Consider the following 19,776-nt stretch of genomic DNA (forward strand, 5'->3'; position numbering starts at 1 on the left):
ATTGTCATTAAGTTTACAAAGTGTATCAAACAAATTGGTCATTGAAGAATTATTCTCACTTTAACTGCACATATTGCATCATCTTTAGATGAGTTGCTAAAAATTGATTAAGCATCCAGAAAGAAAAATAAACAAATTTTGCAAATCATCATGATATGAACAACATACCTTCTAGTATTATGTGCGCGCGATTAGTATTCTAATTACATATCACGTAACTGCCATATATAAACACATTGCCACACCATTCTCGTTAGTTGCATTATTGCTCCCATCCAGTTCAGACGTACCTATTTAACAAATATAATAAAATCTGCCAATTTATCATGGAACGTTACGTGGGTAAAGTTGCGATTGTAACCGGCGCGAGTTCCGGCATTGGTGAAGCTATCGTTGATAGTTTAACCAAAGCTGGCATGAAGGTATGAATATATTAAATTTGCATAATTGTTAAATATTTACTTTGTAATTAAACTATAGGTTGTTGGTTTGGCTCGTCGTGTCGAACGTGTGCAAAATCTTGCTGACAAACTTGCCAAAGATGGTGCTAAAGGAAAACTATACGCTGTTAAGTGTGACATGCGCGTTGAAGATGACGTAGTAAAAGCTTTTGAATGGACAACCAAGAACGTCGGAAATGTTCAGGTTCTTGTTAACAACGCTGGAGTAATCGCACATTCCAATCTTTCCGAAGGTGCTACTGAAGATTGGCGAAAAATTTTGGAAACCAATGTGCTTGGTCTGTGCATTGCCACCAGAGAAGCTACCAAAATAATGAAAGCAAACAAAATTGAAGGTCATATTATTCATATTAATAGTATTGCTGGTCAAAGTCATCTGTTCATGCCTACAATTAGTGTGTATGGTGCTTCCAAACATGCCGTTACTAATCTTACGGAGATTTTGAGGCAGGAGATGGTTGCACAGAAAACAAACATTAAAGTCACCAGTATTAGTCCAGGCGCTGTTAAGACCGAAATAATGGATCCGGTAAATATGTAGGGAGAGTAGGGTAATGGGAGTCAGCGGGTAATGGGAGTCACCCATATATCCACGAAACAATAGTTACGAGTAACGCGTAAACGGCGTTCCTACCTCCGTTCTGGCCCCCCAGTGCCACCCCCGACAAATCATGCAAATCGGTGCGTGTATCATTGAGATACGCCAATATTTTATTTTTGAGCTCCGCTGATCTAATTTTACGTCCACGCAAATTAGAAGATAAGTGTCGAATATCTTGCAATATTCGAATGAAACTTTTATATAGTCTTAGTTAAACATTCAAAATCGTGATGTGCAGTTCAGATTACATTAATGTTTTGAAGAAATATTTTTTGTTTTTTTTTCACAATAGTGCAATTGTGGGCAATGGGAGTCATGCGACTCCCAATGGACGTTTTTGTCTTTAGTCCGCTCTAAATGGCCTATAAAAAGCAATGTGACTTATTTTTCAATAGCCTTCTTGCAGAAACGATACTGCAGGAAAGTAACAAAACTTATGATTCCAATATTGGCACTGATGACTTATGCCAGGGCGATGAGGATGAAGATTTGGAAAACTGATGTCTAATGTGCAACGATTTAAAAAACAATTAAATGTGGTTCAGATGCACTTCATGTGGGCTATGGGCTCATGTGAAATGCACTGGGTGGGACTTTGCGGAATATTATGTCTGCGATATCTGCTAGATTTCGTTTGATTCCGATTGTCTCCAGGGTGACCACCATTACCCGCATGTCGGTGTAATGGGAGTCAAATCTGTTTTTTTTTAAACTTTAATAATATCCAAAATTGATTGTCAAAGTGACTGAAAATTATTTCAAATAATAGGTATTTAAGTAAACAATGCTTATAAGCGATTGCAATAAGTATTTTGTTTATAATTTAAATTATATTTGAGTTCTCCCTTAAGTGACCCCCATTACCCTCTTTTACCCTATTTATTCGCACATCTTTGCATGTTTTATGCATTAAAATACAATCAAAATGCTAGCTTGGATCTTCAGCATCTCTGCATCTATCTGCTCTACAGGTTGAAATATGTCCGCAGTAGTGAATGTCTGTATTTTCATTATCATAGAACATTTCTAGTAACTATTCGTTTTGCCTTTACAATTGCTTTGTCACGGGAATTGCACAATATGTTGTAATTGTGGAAATTGCCGTAAGCTTTCCACAGGCAATTAAAAACAATTTTTTGGCCTTATAATATAATCAATCAATTTATTACTATATATGGAATACGTGTAATTTTGTCACCATATTGCCAGTCATCTAAACGTGCACACCGATTATCCGATTATATTTGATATAAATACTAGTCTATTATTACCTTGTTTATTAGTGTGACCTAAAACGCGAAACAAATCAGTTTTCTAAACCATGCAACGCTACGCGGGTAAAGTCGCGATTGTGACCGGCGCAAGTGCTGGAATCGGTGAAGCTATTGTTGATAGTCTGACCAAAGCTGGCATGTTGGTAAAAAATAAGAACTTCTTAGGTTTTTACTGGTACCTACCTATAAACAATTGCTAATTTTGTATTTCTATATTCTATCCATACAGGTTGTTGGTTTGGCTCGTCGTGTTGAACGTGTTCAAACTCTCGCTCAAAAACTTTCCAAGGAAAGTGCCAAAGGAAAACTCCACGCTGTTCAATGTGACATGCGCGTTGAAGATGACATTGTAAAAGCTTTTGAATGGACAACCAAAAACGTTGGAAACGTCCAGGTTCTTGTAAACAATGCAGGTGTTATCTCTCAATCCAACCTCTCTGAAGGCGCAACAGAAGATTGGCGTAAAATTCTTGAAACCAATGTACTTGGCCTGTGTGTTGCTACCAGGGAAGCTACCAAGAATATGAAAGCAAACAAAACCGAAGGACATATTATTCATATCAACAGTATTACTGGGATATCGCACATTTATTTCCCGACTGCTGGAGTGTATGGTGCATCTAAGCATGCAGTCACTAATATCACAGAGATCTTCAGACAAGAAATGGTCGCACAGAAAACGAACATTAAAGTCAGTAGTATTAGTCCCGGTGCAGTCAGGACTGAAATACACGATGCTGCTGGAGGTATGAATGAGGCAATGGTCGAAAGACTTTCTAAGATGCCACCCTTGGAATGCGAGGATATTGCTGATGCTGTGATTTATGTTTTGGGCGTACCTCAAAGAGTTCAAATTAATGAACTTACTATTCGACCACTCAATTCACCCCACTGAATTTACGCTCTTAAATCATTATGTTTGATATAACAAAATAAATGCATGAATAAATGTAGTTTTAATTTTTTTTTTTTTTGGTAATTTTCTTGACGCGATAGTGATGCCCTCCGCGCCATTATTTTGGCTTGTATTCCTAACATACTGGGGGTATTTTTAAGGCAGAGCCCATACAAAATGGAGGATAAATTGATGTTTAATAGAGTAAGTTAGGCTTGTTGAGCAAATATTAATAAATAAAAAGGTATTATTAACAGCTATGCTGCAAAATTGGATGTTTAGTTTTGATTTTATTACTTTCACTTGTGAATACGTAATCCATTGTAATATTTTGAAATATTTATTTATAAAATTTTACGTGATTTTATTGGATTTTACAATTTTAAATGTTGAGTTAACATGTTTCGCCTCTTCATAAACTGTTTATAAACTGAAACATTAAAATTGTAAAATCCAATAAAATCACATAAAATTTTATAAATAAATATTTCAAAATAGTTATGATTTGTTTCCTCAAAATTCTGTCAGCAAAAATGTAATACCATTGATATAAAACTTGTCAATTAGTGCAAATCTAAACTCGAGAACATCGGTAACGTCGAAGTACTTGTGAACAACGCTGGTGTTATTTCTAAGTCAAACCTCTTTGAAGGTGCCCCAGAAGATTGGCGGAAAATTTTGGAGACCAAAGTACTTAGCCTGTGCATTGCTACTAGAGAAACTACCAAAATAATGAAAGAATACTATATTGAAGGTCATATTATTCATTATTGCGGGGCAATCGCATATTTATTTTTCTACTGGTGTAGTGTATGGTGCGCCAAAACACGCTGTCACTAATCTCACAGAGATGTTCAGTCAAGAGATGATTGCGCAGAAGACTAACATCAAAGTCAGTAGTATTAGCCCCGGTGCAGTCAGCACTGAATTACATGATGCTGTTGGAGGTAGGGGAGAGCAGGTAGGATTCGTACATTTTTTACTTGACGCCATATTAAAACTAAACTATATAATATATTCGAATAAGTTTAATGTCCCTATATAGCCTATATATCTGCCTATAATTATAGTATGGTACAGCTCCGTCACAAATCACACAGACAGAATTATGATCAGTTTTCCAAAAAATGGAAATCGTACGAAAGTACCCCACACACGGGGTACCTTCGTGCATAGTGTGGGGTACTTTCGTACATGATGGGGTACCTTCATACAGTCAAAGAAAATAAACAATTGTTGATTAAATTTAATCATTTATTGAGATCAATTTAACACAGAATCAGCATTTTTGTATTAAGAACCAAGATATATTATTTAGGTATTCATAGGTATCATATAATATGCATTTGCTTCATTATCAGTCTTTGTAGTTTTCTTTTGCTTCTTTAAATTAAATGACTCTTTCGATTGAGATTTCCTCTTTATTGAAGATGCGTTATCTGCATCTAAGACAAGATGTAGAGCTTTGATGGCCTTAGCTTTTTGTTTTTTCTCTTGCACTTGCTTCTTCAATAGTCTTCCTTTTTCTATTTCTGCCAGTCTATCTTTTTCCGGAGTATCAGTGTAAATTCTAGATTTGCCTGGTAGCTTTCCTTTCCTTGTTTTCTTTATTGAATCTCTGTCCACTCTAGGATATGGCCTGACTAACTCTGGGGTGATCAACCCCACAGCTGGTGAGCAATCTGTTACTGTTGTAGGTGATAGCAAAGATGGAGACACAGATGATGAACAACTTGGAAGGTTTTGTTGAATAAACTCTGTCTGTATGGGGTCTGCTGGTATGGTCTCTGGCACATCGTAATCTTGAACGGCTACAGAACTTGATTGCTTATCTTGCGTGGATTGTAACGCTTGTGGTTGTGAAGAAGTTGAAGCTTGTGGGTTCGTTTGAGCATCTTGGGTTGAACTAGAATAGTATACATTCACAGGTGCAAAATCATCGTCGCCAAAAGCTAACCTATTAAAAGGCCATATTCCGGCCTTCTCAAAGGCATGAGTGATATTTTTACCAGTAAAGGATTCAAAATATGCTGGTATTTTCAGGCTTTCTAAGACTCAGGTTTCCGTTTCGCCTGCGGAAACTATCCAACCATTCTTTACCAGCCATTTTATTATGATGCCAACTCGGATGAAAATTAAGCTGATTGGCTTTTGCAAACTCATATGCCAATTTTCTGACCTGGATGATCGTCAGACCGTAGTGCATTTTGGAGCATTCAATAATGTAATTGTTTAAAAGGGCTTCCTCCTCAGTTGAAAACACCTGATTTGACGTAAACTTGGAAGTGAACGCACGGGTAGGCATATTTTCGGCAGCTTCTTGTTGATGAAACTTTTTCAGACGACTTTCGAGTGTTGTTGGTTTGACGCCATATTTTTGTGCAGATTTTCTAATAGATAATGTCTTATCCAAAACTTCTTTTATCGCCGATTCTATTGCACCTTCATCTACCTCTCCCGTCCTCGTCCCTTTTTAATATATATTCGCGGCATGGTTCTGTAACAATATTAGATTTTACTGAAAAATAGATACCTTTAAATGTCCAGTCAGGCACGGGAGCATTCGTACACGTACGAATCTACCCCACCCTACCTGTACGAAGGTTCCCCAACACCAAAAACAATTAATATCGAAAATAAAAATAACCGCTGAAACTGGGCCAAAATCTATATTTACATGCTAAACTAAGTTATTCCTTCACAAACTGTGTACATTCACTTTTACAATAGGAATAAAGCGTGAATAAACAAAGATGTTTAAAAACATAACCAAAAAATACTTACTTGGCGCGAAATCACGTTACGACTCGTTGCGTCGAAGCCGGCGGCTGCACTGACGTCTCACCCCGCGAGTAACCTATGCGTGCGAGTGGGTCTCACGCACACAAACACAGACCTGTCAAAGTATTCTACAGTGGTAGGAATAAGGACTGTACGAATGCTCCTACTGTACGAATCCTACCTGCTCTCCCCTATACCTAAAAAATTGAGGGAAAGACATGCTTAGATACCGCGGTTGGAAAGCCAAGATATTGCTGATGCTGTGGTTTATGTCTTGGGCGTACCACAAAGAGTTCAAATTACTGCACTTAATTCGTTCATTCAATTCAGTTTCATAAAATCCATAATTTTAATTACAAGTATTATTATTATAAAATATATGCAGCGTAGAGTATAACATTTCACTTGCTCGCGTGTTATTCAAATTTTAAATCTTCATCTCAACCACGTCGCCCCCTATTATATTCTTCCAACCTATTTGCCAACATAACCTAAAAGTCTTCGGCGTTTATGATTACAAACATTTAAAAAGTCGCCGGTCGTCTCATACAAAAGAAAGCCATAATGAACGTGTTTAAAAACCCTGCAAATTCGCTAGAAATAAAAATTACTCCACTGGGTGCCGGTCAAGATGTAGGCCGCAGCTGTATTCTACTTTCAATGGGTGGTAAAAACATAATGCTGGATTGTGGTATGCACATGGGATATCAAGACGAGCGCCGTTTTCCCGACTTTAACTACATAACACCTAATGGTCCTCTTAGTGAACACATAGATTGTGTCATAATATCGCATTTTCATCTTGATCATTGCGGTGCTTTACCTTTTATGACCGAAATGGTTGGTTATGATGGCCCTATTTATATGACACATCCAACCAAAGCAATTGCACCACTTTTACTTGAAGATATGCGTAAGGTGTCCGTAGAACGCAAAGGTGAGCAGAACTTTTTCACCTCACAGATGATAAAAGATTGCATGAAAAAAGTGATTGCTGTAACCCTTCATCAATCAGTAATGGTGGATAATGATATCGAAATAAAAGCATATTATGCTGGGCATGTATTGGGTGCTGCAATGTTTTGGGTGAGAGTTGGAACACAATCTGTGGTATATACTGGCGATTATAACATGACTCCTGACAGACATTTAGGGGCTGCATGGATTGATAAATGCAGACCGGACTTACTAATCACTGAATCAACCTATGCAACTACAATCAGAGATTCAAAAAGGTGCAGGGAGAGGGATTTCTTAAAGAAGATACATGAATGTGTAGATAAGGGTGGCAAGGTGTTGATTCCTGTGTTTGCCTTGGGCAGAGCACAAGAACTCTGTATTTTATTAGAAACTTACTGGGAGAGGATGAATCTGAAAGCACCTGTTTACTTTGCACTTGGTTTAACTGACAAAGCTAACAGTTATTACAAAATGTTTATCACATGGACGAATCAAAAGATTCGTAAAACATTTGTACAACGAAATATGTTTGAATTTAAACATATCAAACCTTTTGATAGGTCGTTTATTGATAATCCTGGGCCAATGGTGGTGTTTGCAACGCCGGGAATGCTTCATGCTGGTTTAAGCCTGCAGATATTCAAGAAGTGGGCACCCAATGAAAATAACATGGTAATTATGCCAGGATTCTGTGTACAAGGCACTGTCGGTAATCAGGTGTTAAATGGAGCGAAAAAAATCGAATTTGAGAATCGGCAAGTTGTTGAAGTCAAAATGGCTGTTGAATATATGTCGTTTTCTGCGCATGCGGACGCTAAAGGTATTATGCAATTAATACAATATTGCGAACCGAAAAATGTAATGCTAGTTCATGGCGAAGCTGAAAAAATGGAATTTCTCAAGGAGAAAATCAAACAGGAGTTTAACATCGATTGTTTCAATCCAGCGAATGGCGAAACACATACACTGCACACCCCGTTAAAAATTCCGATTGATGTCTCGCTGCCATTGCTGAAGGCAGAATCGCGAAAGTACAGTTTGTTGCCACCGGATCCAAAACGGCGGCGTACTCTACACGGCGTGGTTGTTATAAAGAATACAAATATTTGTATGATGGATGTGGATGAAGCATGCAAGGAAGCTGGAGTAAATCGTCATACGATTCGATTCACATCGAAAGTGAAGCTGAGGGACAGTGGACCGGCGGTTTCAACAACAGGAAAATTGTATGAATTGTTTAAGGAAAAATTACCACAATGGGATGTTATTCTAGCTGAGGATAGTATTACAATAGAGTCTATTTTAATAAGAGTGGAGCGTGAAGATGAGGAAGTGAAGAATGTTTATGTGTCATGGACGAATCAGGACGAAGAGTTGGGCACGTTTATTATGGATCTGTTAAAAGCAATGCAGAAGTAATTACTATATTGCTTAAACATTAAATTGATGTTTTAATCGTAAGTAATCAGTAGTGTCCTATAATAAAAATTATTTTTTATATATCAAATATAATTCATTAACGAATCACCTTCCGGGAAGCTTAAAAAGCATAATGTTCAAACCTACCCACGTCGAGGTGCATAGTTGTTTGCTTCGGCAGCTAATCTCCAGTTAGCATGAGGAATAAGATTATTAATTTACACATTCTATGCTATGTAAATAAATGTTTACTTTGTTGGAAGTGAAAAATTGAATTGTCATTTTGACAATTTTAACTTTTGGTATACATTGTGCACAACACAGACAACAAATTAAGAACAATGTGCAATAAGTGAAAAGAAAACCAAAGATTATGCAGAAAACAAGAGTAGTTAAATGTTATCTGTGATATTGAACATTTTTAATGAAAAAAAAAAAAAAAAACGCGGTGGGTCGTATTATCGGACTATTAGGTGGATCCTTTTAACAGAACATGTGTTTCTGCCTGCATAAACTAATTCCAAACTTGTGTATCAAAGTTAAATTTATTAGTGTATCGTAATAGCGAAAATCAATCGCTAAGTGGCGTGTTATTACAATTACTACTTAACAAGTACATATAACAGGAACAATCACCAGTCACCAACAATAAATTAATATAAACATATATGTAAGTCCACAACGAACAATTGCCGTCGCTATATCAAGCGGACGAATTACACCCGAGTTTCTTGACGCGCATGCAATACTCAAATTCATTATCGTCGCCACTATAAATTACAATAATAAAACGGACATTACTCGTCACACAACAACACATCTGTCTCTTACCTGGGCTTCTTAAACGACCCATTTTGACTGTCAAACTTTAAATTATTGACCGAATTATCTTGCTCAGTTTCCTGCAATTTACCGCATTATATAAATACACTGATTTAGCGAATATTATTCATAAATTACTTGTGTTGATGTGCCATTTTCAACCTTGTCTGTGCGATTGACGCAAGTGCTAGCCACGCAATTGCAAAGGGATGAACATGAATTATTAACCTTCTTACAGGGGCAATTACGTTGACAATTTCGACGACAACCGCAACCTCCGCTGTGGCTTCTTTTCAGCGGTACACGTATGGTCGAATCGCGCAAAGCGCGCACCTGTTTGCCCAACGGTGTCTTACGCCAATCAGGATCGTTGCAAGTGTCGTCCTCAAAACTAATATTAAATGATTCGTCGAATGCAGAAGGCAGCTGAACTTTATTCTCTTTTTCTTGGTTGCTAGCAGAGCGCTTTTTCTTCTTAGGTGGTGTGACTGCCAAAGGAAGATCACTCGGTGCCCCCGCGATCGTTTGCTTTTCCAATGCTTGAAGCAAAGCATCTTTATCGGTTTGCAAAGATTCAACAACTAACTCAAGTTTTACAATCATTTCTTCTTGCGCTTGGATACGATGTTGAGTTTGTTCATCGATTCCATGCATCTGTACACCGCGTAGTTGCTTCAATAGCAGCAGGGTCTTCTCTTCATATTCCTTTTCCGCTTCAGATATGGCCACAGCGTGTTTCTGTTCCAATACAGCATTTTTCGTTTCAAGTTCCAATATTTTACGTTTCATTTCCTCCATTTCTATATGCGCCTCATCCAATTTATGCTCCTTTTCAATCTCAGCTTTCTTGATATCAGCAGTCAAGTCAAACATCACTTGAAAAACGTACTTTGCATCGGCCATCGTCTGAACATTATCAAAACCAGTACGACTGCGTTCAAAATCTTTACTTTCGATCAACTTCTGATTCAAATCTTGCAACTGCGCGCTACGCATATCAACTTGTTCTTCAAGACGTTGGATCTCAGCTTCGTTCTCCGCTTCATTTTCCTTTAATATATCTAATTGTTCTTGAAATGCACTACGATCATCGACCAGTGCTTTAATTGATTCTTGTACAACAACTGTGTTTGCATGAATGGCCAATTCTTGTTGCACCCACGGCTTGAGACGTTCCACTTTACCTTTTAATTTGGAATCTTGAACGTTCTTGCGTAAAGCGAGGGCATCCTTCAAGCGTTTAGCGCTTGACGCTGCTTCCTCCAGTTTCCGCTTCCAGACCTTCTCCTGTAGTGTGTGTTTCATCTTCATGTTCTCCATTTGATTTAAACGCTTTCGGTCCTGGTTTTGTAATTTGGACAATTCGCGTTCGCGATTGATTTTCCATTTTCGGAAACGTTCTGATTCTTCACGCATGTTTTTAACCAGTTTGACTTTTTCAGTTTTCATGCTGTTGATTTCTGAGTTGAGCTTTTTAATTTTCAGATCATCTTTTTCTTTGAGTTTTATAAGTCGGGCCTGTTCATTAACCTGTAATTTTAAGTACAATTATTGTTAATGTATTATAATTTGCAAATATATTATATTACAAATACTTACTTTACGATTCAATTCATGTAGTTGCGCTTCCAATTCTTGAACGCGTTTCCTCCGTTGTTCAGCGATCTTTCCACTCGCCCCTTGCGTCTGCGCTTGCTTCAACTGTTGCATTAATTCTGTCTTTTCTTTCTCTAGTTCGGCGATCTTATTTTGATTATCATTCATCTCCTCCAAGTCAACCATATACAAAGCATTGGAAGCAATCTGTTTAGCTAAATCTTGTTTTTGTGCCAGTACTATATTCATGTTTTGAATTTGTGCATTAAACGCAATTTGTTTGCTCATATGTGATTCTTGTTGTTTATCAATTTCTTCTTCAGTGATGTAATTCACTGTATCCGTATCCTTCACAAAGGTGCAATCGAAATTCTTAATCTCAGCCTCGCTGCGTTTTGACTCGTTATCAATGTCGCAAAAGTGATTTTCAATTGTTTTCAATTGCACCATTTGTTTCTTTATGGCGTCCATATCATTTTGTTCCATGCTCATATTGAAGTTCTGCATTGTAGTGGAATATTCACCCTGCAGTGTTGCAAACTTTTCAGCCATTCCTTCGTTGGCGGCTTGCATCAGAATAACGCGTTGGTTCAGAACTACGTTGTGCGAGACAGTTTGTTGTAACTTGTTCTTGAGGCTGCAGATTTCCGTCTGCAGTTTAGTGAGATCTTCATGTGACATTGAAGGGCCGCCTTGTGCGCTAATCTGTAGCTTTAGCTGTTGAATCAGTTTCTGCATTTTGCTAATTTCAGCGGCTTTTGGATCTTCATTGACAACTGGTTTATTTTTGATGCGACGAGCACGATCTGCGTATCGTAATGTTGACAACGTTTCTTCTGCGTTGTAGTCTGCTGGACTTACACATACCACCATTATTGTGATGCTATTTCCTCCAAGGGAATCTGTCAATGAAAAAAAAAAAAAAACGTTTAGAACACGTAATTAAAACTAAAAGAATAATTTTTACCTTTTAATAATCTTGTTAAATTACTCTCTCTGAAATTTACATACGCCGGTGCGCCTTTTTCATCACCTAAAGCTGATATCACATTTCCCAAAACAAACAACCCTTTGTTAATATTTACGCCTTCTTTAAAAGTCTGTCCAGACGCGCCTGTTTTCTTCGGTCGTTCCGAACCAGCCAGATCGACCAAATGAAACTTTGCAGTTTTGCATTCGTTGCTCCCTTTTGTCGTCATGCTTATATTTATTGTAAAAATAGCATGACTGCGGGAACTTTGTGAATTCATATTAGTGCTGGACGTTGCGCGACCCTTCGAACCTTGCGCCAGACAATCCAATACCTCCTGCGCTGACTTGGTTTGTAACTCCGTTAAACCAGGTATGTAAATATTTTTATTCACATCCTCCCTGATTTCCATCACGCATTGCTCTCGAGGTTTAGATGATAACAAGTCGTATAGGACCTCTTGGTAAAGTTCCATGAAGGAAACGGTCACGTTAAAATCGTATGAGAAATTATCATTTATGAAAGTAAAAATATCGTGAACGGCACGAGGGATAATTCCCATCTCACCAGTGCCATTGTAGGCCGTCCCCATTGTGTGTGTCTTGCCTACGGAATAAAAGTAAATCATATAAAGTAATATAATAAAATTTAAAGCATGAATTAGGCTTTTGAAAATAAGAGAAATTTAAAAATAATCATTTTATAGACCCAATTACAGTATGTGTTGAACATTTTAGTGTCAGGTAAAATTCACACCCCTAAAGTGCAGGTATTTAACTTTTAGACTTAGAGATTATCATAAAATTTTCCCTCTTTTCTCTAATTATTATTCATCTAAACATACCTGAACCTGTCTGGCCATAAGCCAATATTGTAACATTGTAACCCTTAAATAAATTCGGCACAAGTTTCTCCACAGACTGTTTATAAAATTCCTCCTGGGTTGCTTCACTGCCAAATACATAGTTGTAAGTAAATGCCTTATCAGATATTTGCACTTGTTTCTGATCTTGAAATACTTCCAAAGCACTCTTGCAGCCTCTTTTAATTTCAGACTCTACCAGAGGACGAATTCGAAGCGCTACTTGCACACAGCTATTATCAGCCATCTAAATTGAAAATATAATTGTTTTAATTCTCGGAAAAGCGAGTCAGTGCAGATGTTTGTTAAACCAATAGGGGTGCTAACGAGACCTTTAATGATCGAAATAACTATCCATATCAGGTTTGACAAACACTTGCATTGATCTGCAATGGTTTCGTTTAACAACGATACATTGTGAAGGCAGAGCGTTTACTTTGGCAATTATTGTTTAAACCCGTAATAATAGAGAAACACTACTTACGTTTTCACTTGTCAAATATTGATATTAAATTGTTTAGATATCGTATAGCAATAATATAATATCAAATAACACTCTTCCTAAATTATCTTTAAAAATTTAGGACTTGGAAAACTCGAAAAAACGTGGAAAATAAAAGCATAGAACGCGCGCGAAACACATACGACAAGTAAATGCCGACGAGAAATTTATAGACGACCCGCTCGGGACAGTTGACCGTTTGCTTTTCAACGTTTCAAATAGCGACATCTGGAAAATTGCAGTGTTGCACTTTTAGTTGTCATTTTTAAAAACAATAATATTGTACTCGTATAATTTGAATTAATAAATAATTTATGGTATATTAATTTAATTACATTATTAATTATATTATTTTAATTACATTATATTAGTTCTACTTGCTGAGTGTATTCAGTGATTTTAACTACGCAAGGATGAACTCGGGAGCAAACGAGCATTTACGAAAGAAGTTCGGTATTGCCAAACGGCAACGCTGTAATATGATTCCCGCCTCGTCAAAATATTTTTTAAATTAAATGCACTTTAGTTAAAATACAATCCACTTGTACTTTGCACGACTAGTTGTATAACTTATATTTTAATACAATGCATTTATATTCAGTACTTAAATTTGCTTTGAATCAACTTTTTAAATTGAAACTTTATAATTTGTAGGTAGGCTACCTGTTTGGTATTATTTGAGGGCCGGGGTGATAGAAGGCCTGCAAGTTTTATAAGTGCAATGTATTAATTTCATAGTGCAAAGCATTTTATTCAAGTTTCATTTTTCAAAGTGCAAATATTTATTTTAAGTTCAGTTCTTTAATTATATGACAAGTTAAAAATCGAAAAAATAAAGTTTGTTTAATTACATGCCATTATAAAGTTTCAATTTAAAAGTTGATTCGTTTATTTTGTGTGGCATTTGTTTTTTAAAGTGGTTTTAAATAATTATGTAGTGCTAGTAATCGCTACAAATATCTGACATTTACAATACAAGAAAATCATTTAGCTGAGAGCTTACTACCACTTCGGCCTGATCTTTCTACAAATATATTTTATCTCGGATGCAGAAACACAAACATCAACGCGGTGTTCAAGGGTAGTACAGCCAATTGATAGAGATTTAGTTAGATCCTTACAAATTCGTTACACTCTCATAACCGCTACATAAAGTCTTTCAAAATTGCCATTGAGAGTTTTCCACTAGGCACTCTCGACATTTATGTCGTAATTCATGCTAATAAAATTCTTATTGGAGAACACAGGCAACGACATAATGCGCTATCCACGAGTGAAGTCTGTGGTGATAACTGCACAGCAATTTGTTAAAAGAGATATTGTAACAATTTGCAAAAAATTTCAGAATTTCACAGATCTTACGACAGCTTACAATGTTCTATAATGCTATATCGTGGGGAAGAGGGATGTGCATTTAATATTGAGTTGATCCAATTAGTGGATTACTTCTACATAAAATGGTGTCTTGCATGAATTACTATAGCTACCGTATGATGGCATGTCATAACAATTTCAACCATTTACTTAGATATCAAATGTTAACAAACCAATATTTTGTCGATCAATACGCGAAAACTGAATTTGAGCCATTAGCTTACATTCGTAATAACCAAACTAAATTGAAAGCAGAAAATTACATTCATCTTCTGGCTATTTTAGGGGCAAATGAAAACATCAACAGCATCGGTAACACTAGCTTGACTCCTCAAGCAGATACGATATAGTGAATAGAATCATTAATTTAAAATTTTTTAAAACTTATAAGCTAGTTTCGCAAATTTGGCCCGCCGTGTTGGCATATGTAGGTACGCTAGAATGGTGGAAACGTGATTTGCGACATATGCACTTGCAGGTATCGTTACTGAACAGAATAAGACTAGGACAACGAAGAAAGCAAGACACTGCAGTATATGCTTTTCCCCCATGTGATTCATTCCCACAACAGTCAATCAATTGAGAGGAATTTAGGAAAACAGGGAAAACATTTTTAATTAATTTGCTTTTGACCAAAGTCGAATCTAGTGGTAAAAGTAATAAATCCTTTGTATTTTATTAAATAATATTCATAAGTTGGTCAACAGTATCTATCCTGACATGGACAACATAAATTGTAAGACTTGTTGTAACTATTTCATTGATTGATGCACCGACGAAAGTATATTACTTGTGTATATTTTTCCATAGAATTTTTTAATTCATTAAACCTGTCTGAACTCCCTCCGCACAAAATGGTGTTGAATATAGGTTGTCCTGTTATTTTATTGAGGAACCTTAATCTGCCTAAATTATGTAACGGTACGTGATTGCTGATAGTCCCTTAGAACTTTTACAATAGACTGGTACTGGAGAAGATGTAATTTCCTGGATACCTCAAATACCATCGGATTTCCCGTTCCAATTTAAACGCATACAATTTCTTTTGCAATGACCATTAATAAATCACAGGGTCAAGCATTCAACATTGCAGCCATTTTCTCACAAGACCAGCTATATGTCGCTCTTTCAAAGGTAACCTCCGAAGGGAACGTGTTTGTACTGTCTCATAAAAAACTGCTGTAAATATTGTATATAAAAATATCCCTCACTATAGACTAATCATAATCATATTATCATATTATTAAGCACTGCCTCACAGAAACAGTTATTCAGCAAGTAGTTACTCAAAATTTATTTTTGTTGATGGGACATTTTGAATCTTCTCTACGCGATTTGCACATGTCTCTGCCACGCAGTTGCAATGGGATGAACATGAATTATTACCCTTCTTGCAGGGGCAATTGCGTTGACAATTTCGACGACACCCGCAACCTCCGCTGTGGTTCCTTTTCAGGGGTACACGTATGCTGGAATCGCGTAAAGCGCGCACCTGTTTGCCCAACGGTGTCCTACGCCAATCTGGGTCGTTGCTAGTGTCGTCCTCAATGCTCATATTAAACGATTCGTCGAATGCAGAAGGCATAAGGAACTTAACGTTATCCACTTTATCTTGGATGCTAGCAGAGCGCTTTTTCTTCATAGGTGGTGTGACTGCCACAGGCACATCTCTTGATGCCATCGCAATCGTTTGCTCTTCCAATGCTTGAAGCAAAGCGTCTTTATCGGTTTGCAAAGATTCAACAACTAACTCAAGTTTTACAATCATTTCTTCTTGCGCTTGGATACGATGTTGAGTTTGTTCATCGATTCCTTGCATTTGTACACCGCGTAGTTGCTTCAATAGCAGCAGGGTCTTCTCTTCATATTCTTTTTCCGCTTCAGATAAGGCCACTGCGTGTTTTTGGTCCAAACCTGCATTTTTCGTTTCAAGTTCCATTATTTTACGTTTCATTTCCTCCATTTCTATATGCGCCTCATCCAATTTATGCTCCTTTTCAATCTCAGCTTTCTTGATATCAGCAGTCAAGTCAAACATCACTTGATAAACGTACTTTGCATCGGCCATTGTCTGAACATTATCGAAACCAGTACGGGTGCGTTCAAAATCTTTACTTTCGATCAGCTTCTGATTCAAATCTTGCAACTGTGCGCTACGCATATCAACTTGCTCTTCAAGACGTTGAATCTCAGATTCGTTCTCTGTTTCATTTTCCTTTAATTTATCTAATTGTTCTTGCAATGCACTGCGATCATCGACCAGTGTATTAATTGTGTTTTGCACGACTACTGTATTCGCGTGAATGGTCAATTCTTGTTGCACCCACGGCTTGAGACGTTCCTCTTTACCTTTTAATTTGGAATCTTGAACGTTCCTGCGTAAAGCGAGGGCATCCTTCAAGCGTTTAGCGCTTGACGCTGCTTCCTCAAGTTTTCGCTTCCAGACCTTCTCCTGTAGTGTGTGTTTCATCTTCATGTTCTCCATTTGATTCAAACGCTTTCGGTCCTGGTTTTGTAATTTGGACAATTCGCGTTCGCGATCGAGTTTCCACTTTCGGAAACGTTCGGATTCCTCACGCATGTTTTTAACCAGTTTGACTTTTTCAGTTTTCATACTGTTGATTTCTGAGTTTAGCTTTTTAATTTTCAGATCATCTTTTTCTTTGAGTTTTATAAGTCTGGCTTGTTCATTAACCTGTAAAGTTATTGTTAATGCTTTATAATTTGCAAATATATTACAAATATTACAAATACTTACTTTACGATTCAATTCATGTAGTTGCGCTTCCAATTCTTGAACGCGTTTCCTCCGTTGTTCAGCGATCTTTCCACTCGCCCCCTGCGTCTGCGCTTGCTTCAACTGTTGAATTAGTTCTATCTTTTCTTTTTCTAGTTCGGCGATCTTATTTTGATTATCATTCATCTCCTCCAAGTCAACCATATACAAAGCATTGGAAGCAAGCTGTTTAGCTAAATCTTGTTTTTGTGCCAGTACTATATTCATGTTTTGAATTTGTGCATTAAACGCAATTTGTTTGCTCATATGTGATTCTTGTTGTTTATCAATTTCTTCTTCAGAGATGTAATTCACTGTGTCCGTATCCTTCACAAACGTGCAATCGAAATTCTTAATCTCAGCTTCGCTGCGTTTTGACTCGTTATCAATGTCGCAAAAGTGATTTTCAATCGTCTTCAATTGCGCCATTTGTTTCTTCATGGCGTCCATATCATTTTGTTCCATACTCATGTTGAAGTTCTGCATCGTAGTCGAGTATTCACCCTGCAGTGTTGCAAACTTTTCAGCCATTCCTTCGTTGGCAGCTTGCATCAGAATAACGCGTTGGTTCAGAACTACGTTGTGCGAGACAGTTTGTTGTAACTTGTTCTTGAGGCTGCAGATTTCCGTCTGCAGTTTGGTGAGATCTTCATTAGTCATTGAGGGGCCGCCTTGTGCGCTAATCTGTAGCTTCAGCTGTTGAATCAATTTCTGCATTTTGCTAATTTCAGCGGCTTTTGGATCTTCATTGACAACTGGTTTATTTTTGATGCGACGAGCACGATCTGCATATCGTAATGTTGATAACGTTTCTTCTGCGTTGTAGTCTGCTGGACTTACACATACCACCATTATTGTGATGCTATTTCCTCCAAGGGAATCTGTCAATGAAAAAAAAAAAACGTTTAGAACACGTAATTAAAACTAAAAGAATAATTTTTACCTTTTAATAATCTTGTTAAATTACTCTCTCTGAAATTTACATACGCCGGTGCTCCTTTTTCATCACCTAAAGCTGATATCACATTTCCCAAAACAAACAACCCTTTGTTAATATTTACGCCTTCTTTAAAAGTCTGTCCAGACGCGCCTGTTTTCTTCGGTCGTTCCGAACCAGCCAGATCGACTAAATGAAACTTTGCAGTTTTGCATTCGTTGCTCCCTTTTGTCGTCATGCTTATATTTATTGTAAAAATAGCATGACTGCGGGAACTTTGTGAATTCATATTAGTGCTAGACGTTGCGCGACCCTTCGAACCTTGCGCCAGACAATCCAATACCTCCTGCGCTGACTTGGTTTGTAACTCCGTTAAACCAGGTATATAAATATTTTTATTCACATCCTCCCTGATTTCCATCACGCATTGCTCTCGAGGTTTAGATGATAACAAGTCGTATAGGACCTCTTGGTAAAGTTCCATGAAGGAAACGGTCACGTTAAAATCGTATGAGAAATTATCATTTATGAAAGTAAAAATATCGTGAACGGCACGAGGGATAATTCCCATCTCACCAGTGCCATTGTAGGCCGTCCCCATTGTGTGTGTCTTGCCTACGGAATAAAAGTAAATCATATAAAGTAATATAATAAAATTTAAAACGTGAATTAGGCTTTGGAAAATAAAGATAAATTTAGAAATAATCATTTTATAGACCCAATTACAGTATGAGTTGAAAATTTTAATGCTAGGTAAAATTCATATAGTACAAGTATTTAACTCTTAATTTCTTATTTTGAGAAGAAACAATCATAAAATTTTCCCTCTACCTTTTCTCTAATTATTACTCATATTTGAACAAACCTGATCCTGTCTGGCCATAAGCCAATATTGTAACATTGTAGCCCTTAAACAAATTTGGCACAAGTTTCTCCACAGACTGTTTATAAAATTCCTCCTGTGTTGCTTCACTGCCAAATACATAATTATAAGTAAATGCCTTATCAGATATCTGTACTTGTTTCTGATCTTGAAATACTTCTAAAGCACTCTTGCAGCCTCTTTTTATTTCTGACTCTACCAGAGGACGAATTCGAAGAGCTACTTGCACGCAGCTGTTGTCAGCCATCTAAATTAAAAACATAACTGTTTTAATTCTTATCAATATGAAAATGGACGAAGAATGCAGTTCTTACGTTCTCACTTGCCAAATATTAACATTAAATTGTTCATAAATAATAAAGCAATAATCTAATAATAAAAAACACTATTCCTATATTATAATATAGTAATCGATAAAAATTTAGATCATGGAAAACGGAAGAACGTAAAAAAAAGTAGCGAACGCGCACAGGTAACGTAGCACATGCGACAGGTAAACGGCAACGAGAAATTTATAGACGACCCGCTCGAGACAGTTGAACATTTGCTTTTGAACGTTTCAAATGGCGACGTCTTTAAAATTGCAGTGTTGTACCAGTTGTCAATTTTAAAAACAGTAATATTATTTAATTTAATTTGTATAGTATATCATTAAATATTAAT

General features: G+C 36.9%; 5 protein-coding genes, 1 long non-coding RNA gene and 1 pseudogene across 6 annotated transcripts; 4 read left to right on the top strand and 3 right to left on the bottom strand.

Annotated features, from left to right (window-relative positions):
* Positions 1 to 245: 245 nt before the first annotated feature.
* LOC135798511 (farnesol dehydrogenase-like) lies at positions 246 to 1,002 on the top strand. The gene is made up of 2 exons (XM_065311367.1): positions 246 to 422; positions 481 to 1,002. The coding sequence occupies exons 1-2, from the start codon at positions 327 to 329 to the stop codon at positions 1,000 to 1,002; spliced, it is 618 nt and encodes a 205-aa protein (XP_065167439.1). The 5' UTR covers positions 246 to 326.
* Positions 1,003 to 2,329: 1,327 nt separating this feature from the next.
* Positions 2,330 to 3,289, top strand: LOC135798406 (farnesol dehydrogenase-like). Its single transcript, XM_065311252.1, has 2 exons — positions 2,330 to 2,479; positions 2,566 to 3,289. The coding sequence occupies exons 1-2, from the start codon at positions 2,384 to 2,386 to the stop codon at positions 3,229 to 3,231; spliced, it is 762 nt and encodes a 253-aa protein (XP_065167324.1). The 5' UTR covers positions 2,330 to 2,383; the 3' UTR covers positions 3,232 to 3,289.
* Positions 3,290 to 3,408: 119 nt separating this feature from the next.
* LOC135799893 (farnesol dehydrogenase-like) lies at positions 3,409 to 6,492 on the top strand (annotated as a pseudogene).
* Positions 4,465 to 6,212, bottom strand: LOC135798365 (uncharacterized). Its single transcript, XR_010549697.1, has 2 exons — positions 6,016 to 6,212; positions 4,465 to 5,728 (listed from the first exon to the last, which is right to left on the bottom strand). It is a non-coding gene; the product is annotated as an uncharacterized lncRNA (long non-coding RNA).
* A 2-nt stretch (positions 6,493 to 6,494) lies between the features above and the next one.
* On the top strand, positions 6,495 to 9,587 carry IntS11 (integrator complex subunit 11). The gene is made up of 2 exons (XM_065311189.1): positions 6,495 to 8,429; positions 9,452 to 9,587. Exon 1 carries the CDS (start codon positions 6,577 to 6,579, stop codon positions 8,389 to 8,391), a length of 1,815 nt encoding a protein of 604 aa, XP_065167261.1. The 5' UTR covers positions 6,495 to 6,576; the 3' UTR covers positions 8,392 to 8,429; positions 9,452 to 9,587.
* Positions 8,918 to 13,312, bottom strand: LOC135798363 (chromosome-associated kinesin KIF4-like). The gene is made up of 7 exons (XM_065311188.1): positions 13,126 to 13,312; positions 12,624 to 12,888; positions 11,777 to 12,385; positions 10,813 to 11,711; positions 9,352 to 10,743; positions 9,223 to 9,293; positions 8,918 to 9,161 (listed from the first exon to the last, which is right to left on the bottom strand). Exons 2-7 carry the CDS (start codon positions 12,886 to 12,888, stop codon positions 9,095 to 9,097), a joined length of 3,303 nt encoding a protein of 1,100 aa, XP_065167260.1. The 5' UTR covers positions 13,126 to 13,312; the 3' UTR covers positions 8,918 to 9,094.
* Positions 13,313 to 15,162: 1,850 nt separating this feature from the next.
* LOC135798483 (chromosome-associated kinesin KIF4-like) lies at positions 15,163 to 19,656 on the bottom strand. Its single transcript, XM_065311332.1, has 5 exons — positions 19,428 to 19,656; positions 19,096 to 19,360; positions 18,237 to 18,845; positions 17,276 to 18,174; positions 15,163 to 17,212 (listed from the first exon to the last, which is right to left on the bottom strand). Exons 2-5 carry the CDS (start codon positions 19,358 to 19,360, stop codon positions 15,800 to 15,802), a joined length of 3,186 nt encoding a protein of 1,061 aa, XP_065167404.1. The 5' UTR covers positions 19,428 to 19,656; the 3' UTR covers positions 15,163 to 15,799.
* Positions 19,657 to 19,776: the final 120 nt, after the last annotated feature.

Source organism: Atheta coriaria, unplaced genomic scaffold, assembly GCF_025399875.1.
Source record: "Atheta coriaria isolate IRGN ID8LTWV9N9 unplaced genomic scaffold, Caltech_Dcor_3.1 hic_scaffold_9_pilon, whole genome shotgun sequence".
Classification (NCBI taxonomy): Eukaryota; Metazoa; Arthropoda; class Insecta; order Coleoptera; family Staphylinidae; genus Dalotia; species Dalotia coriaria.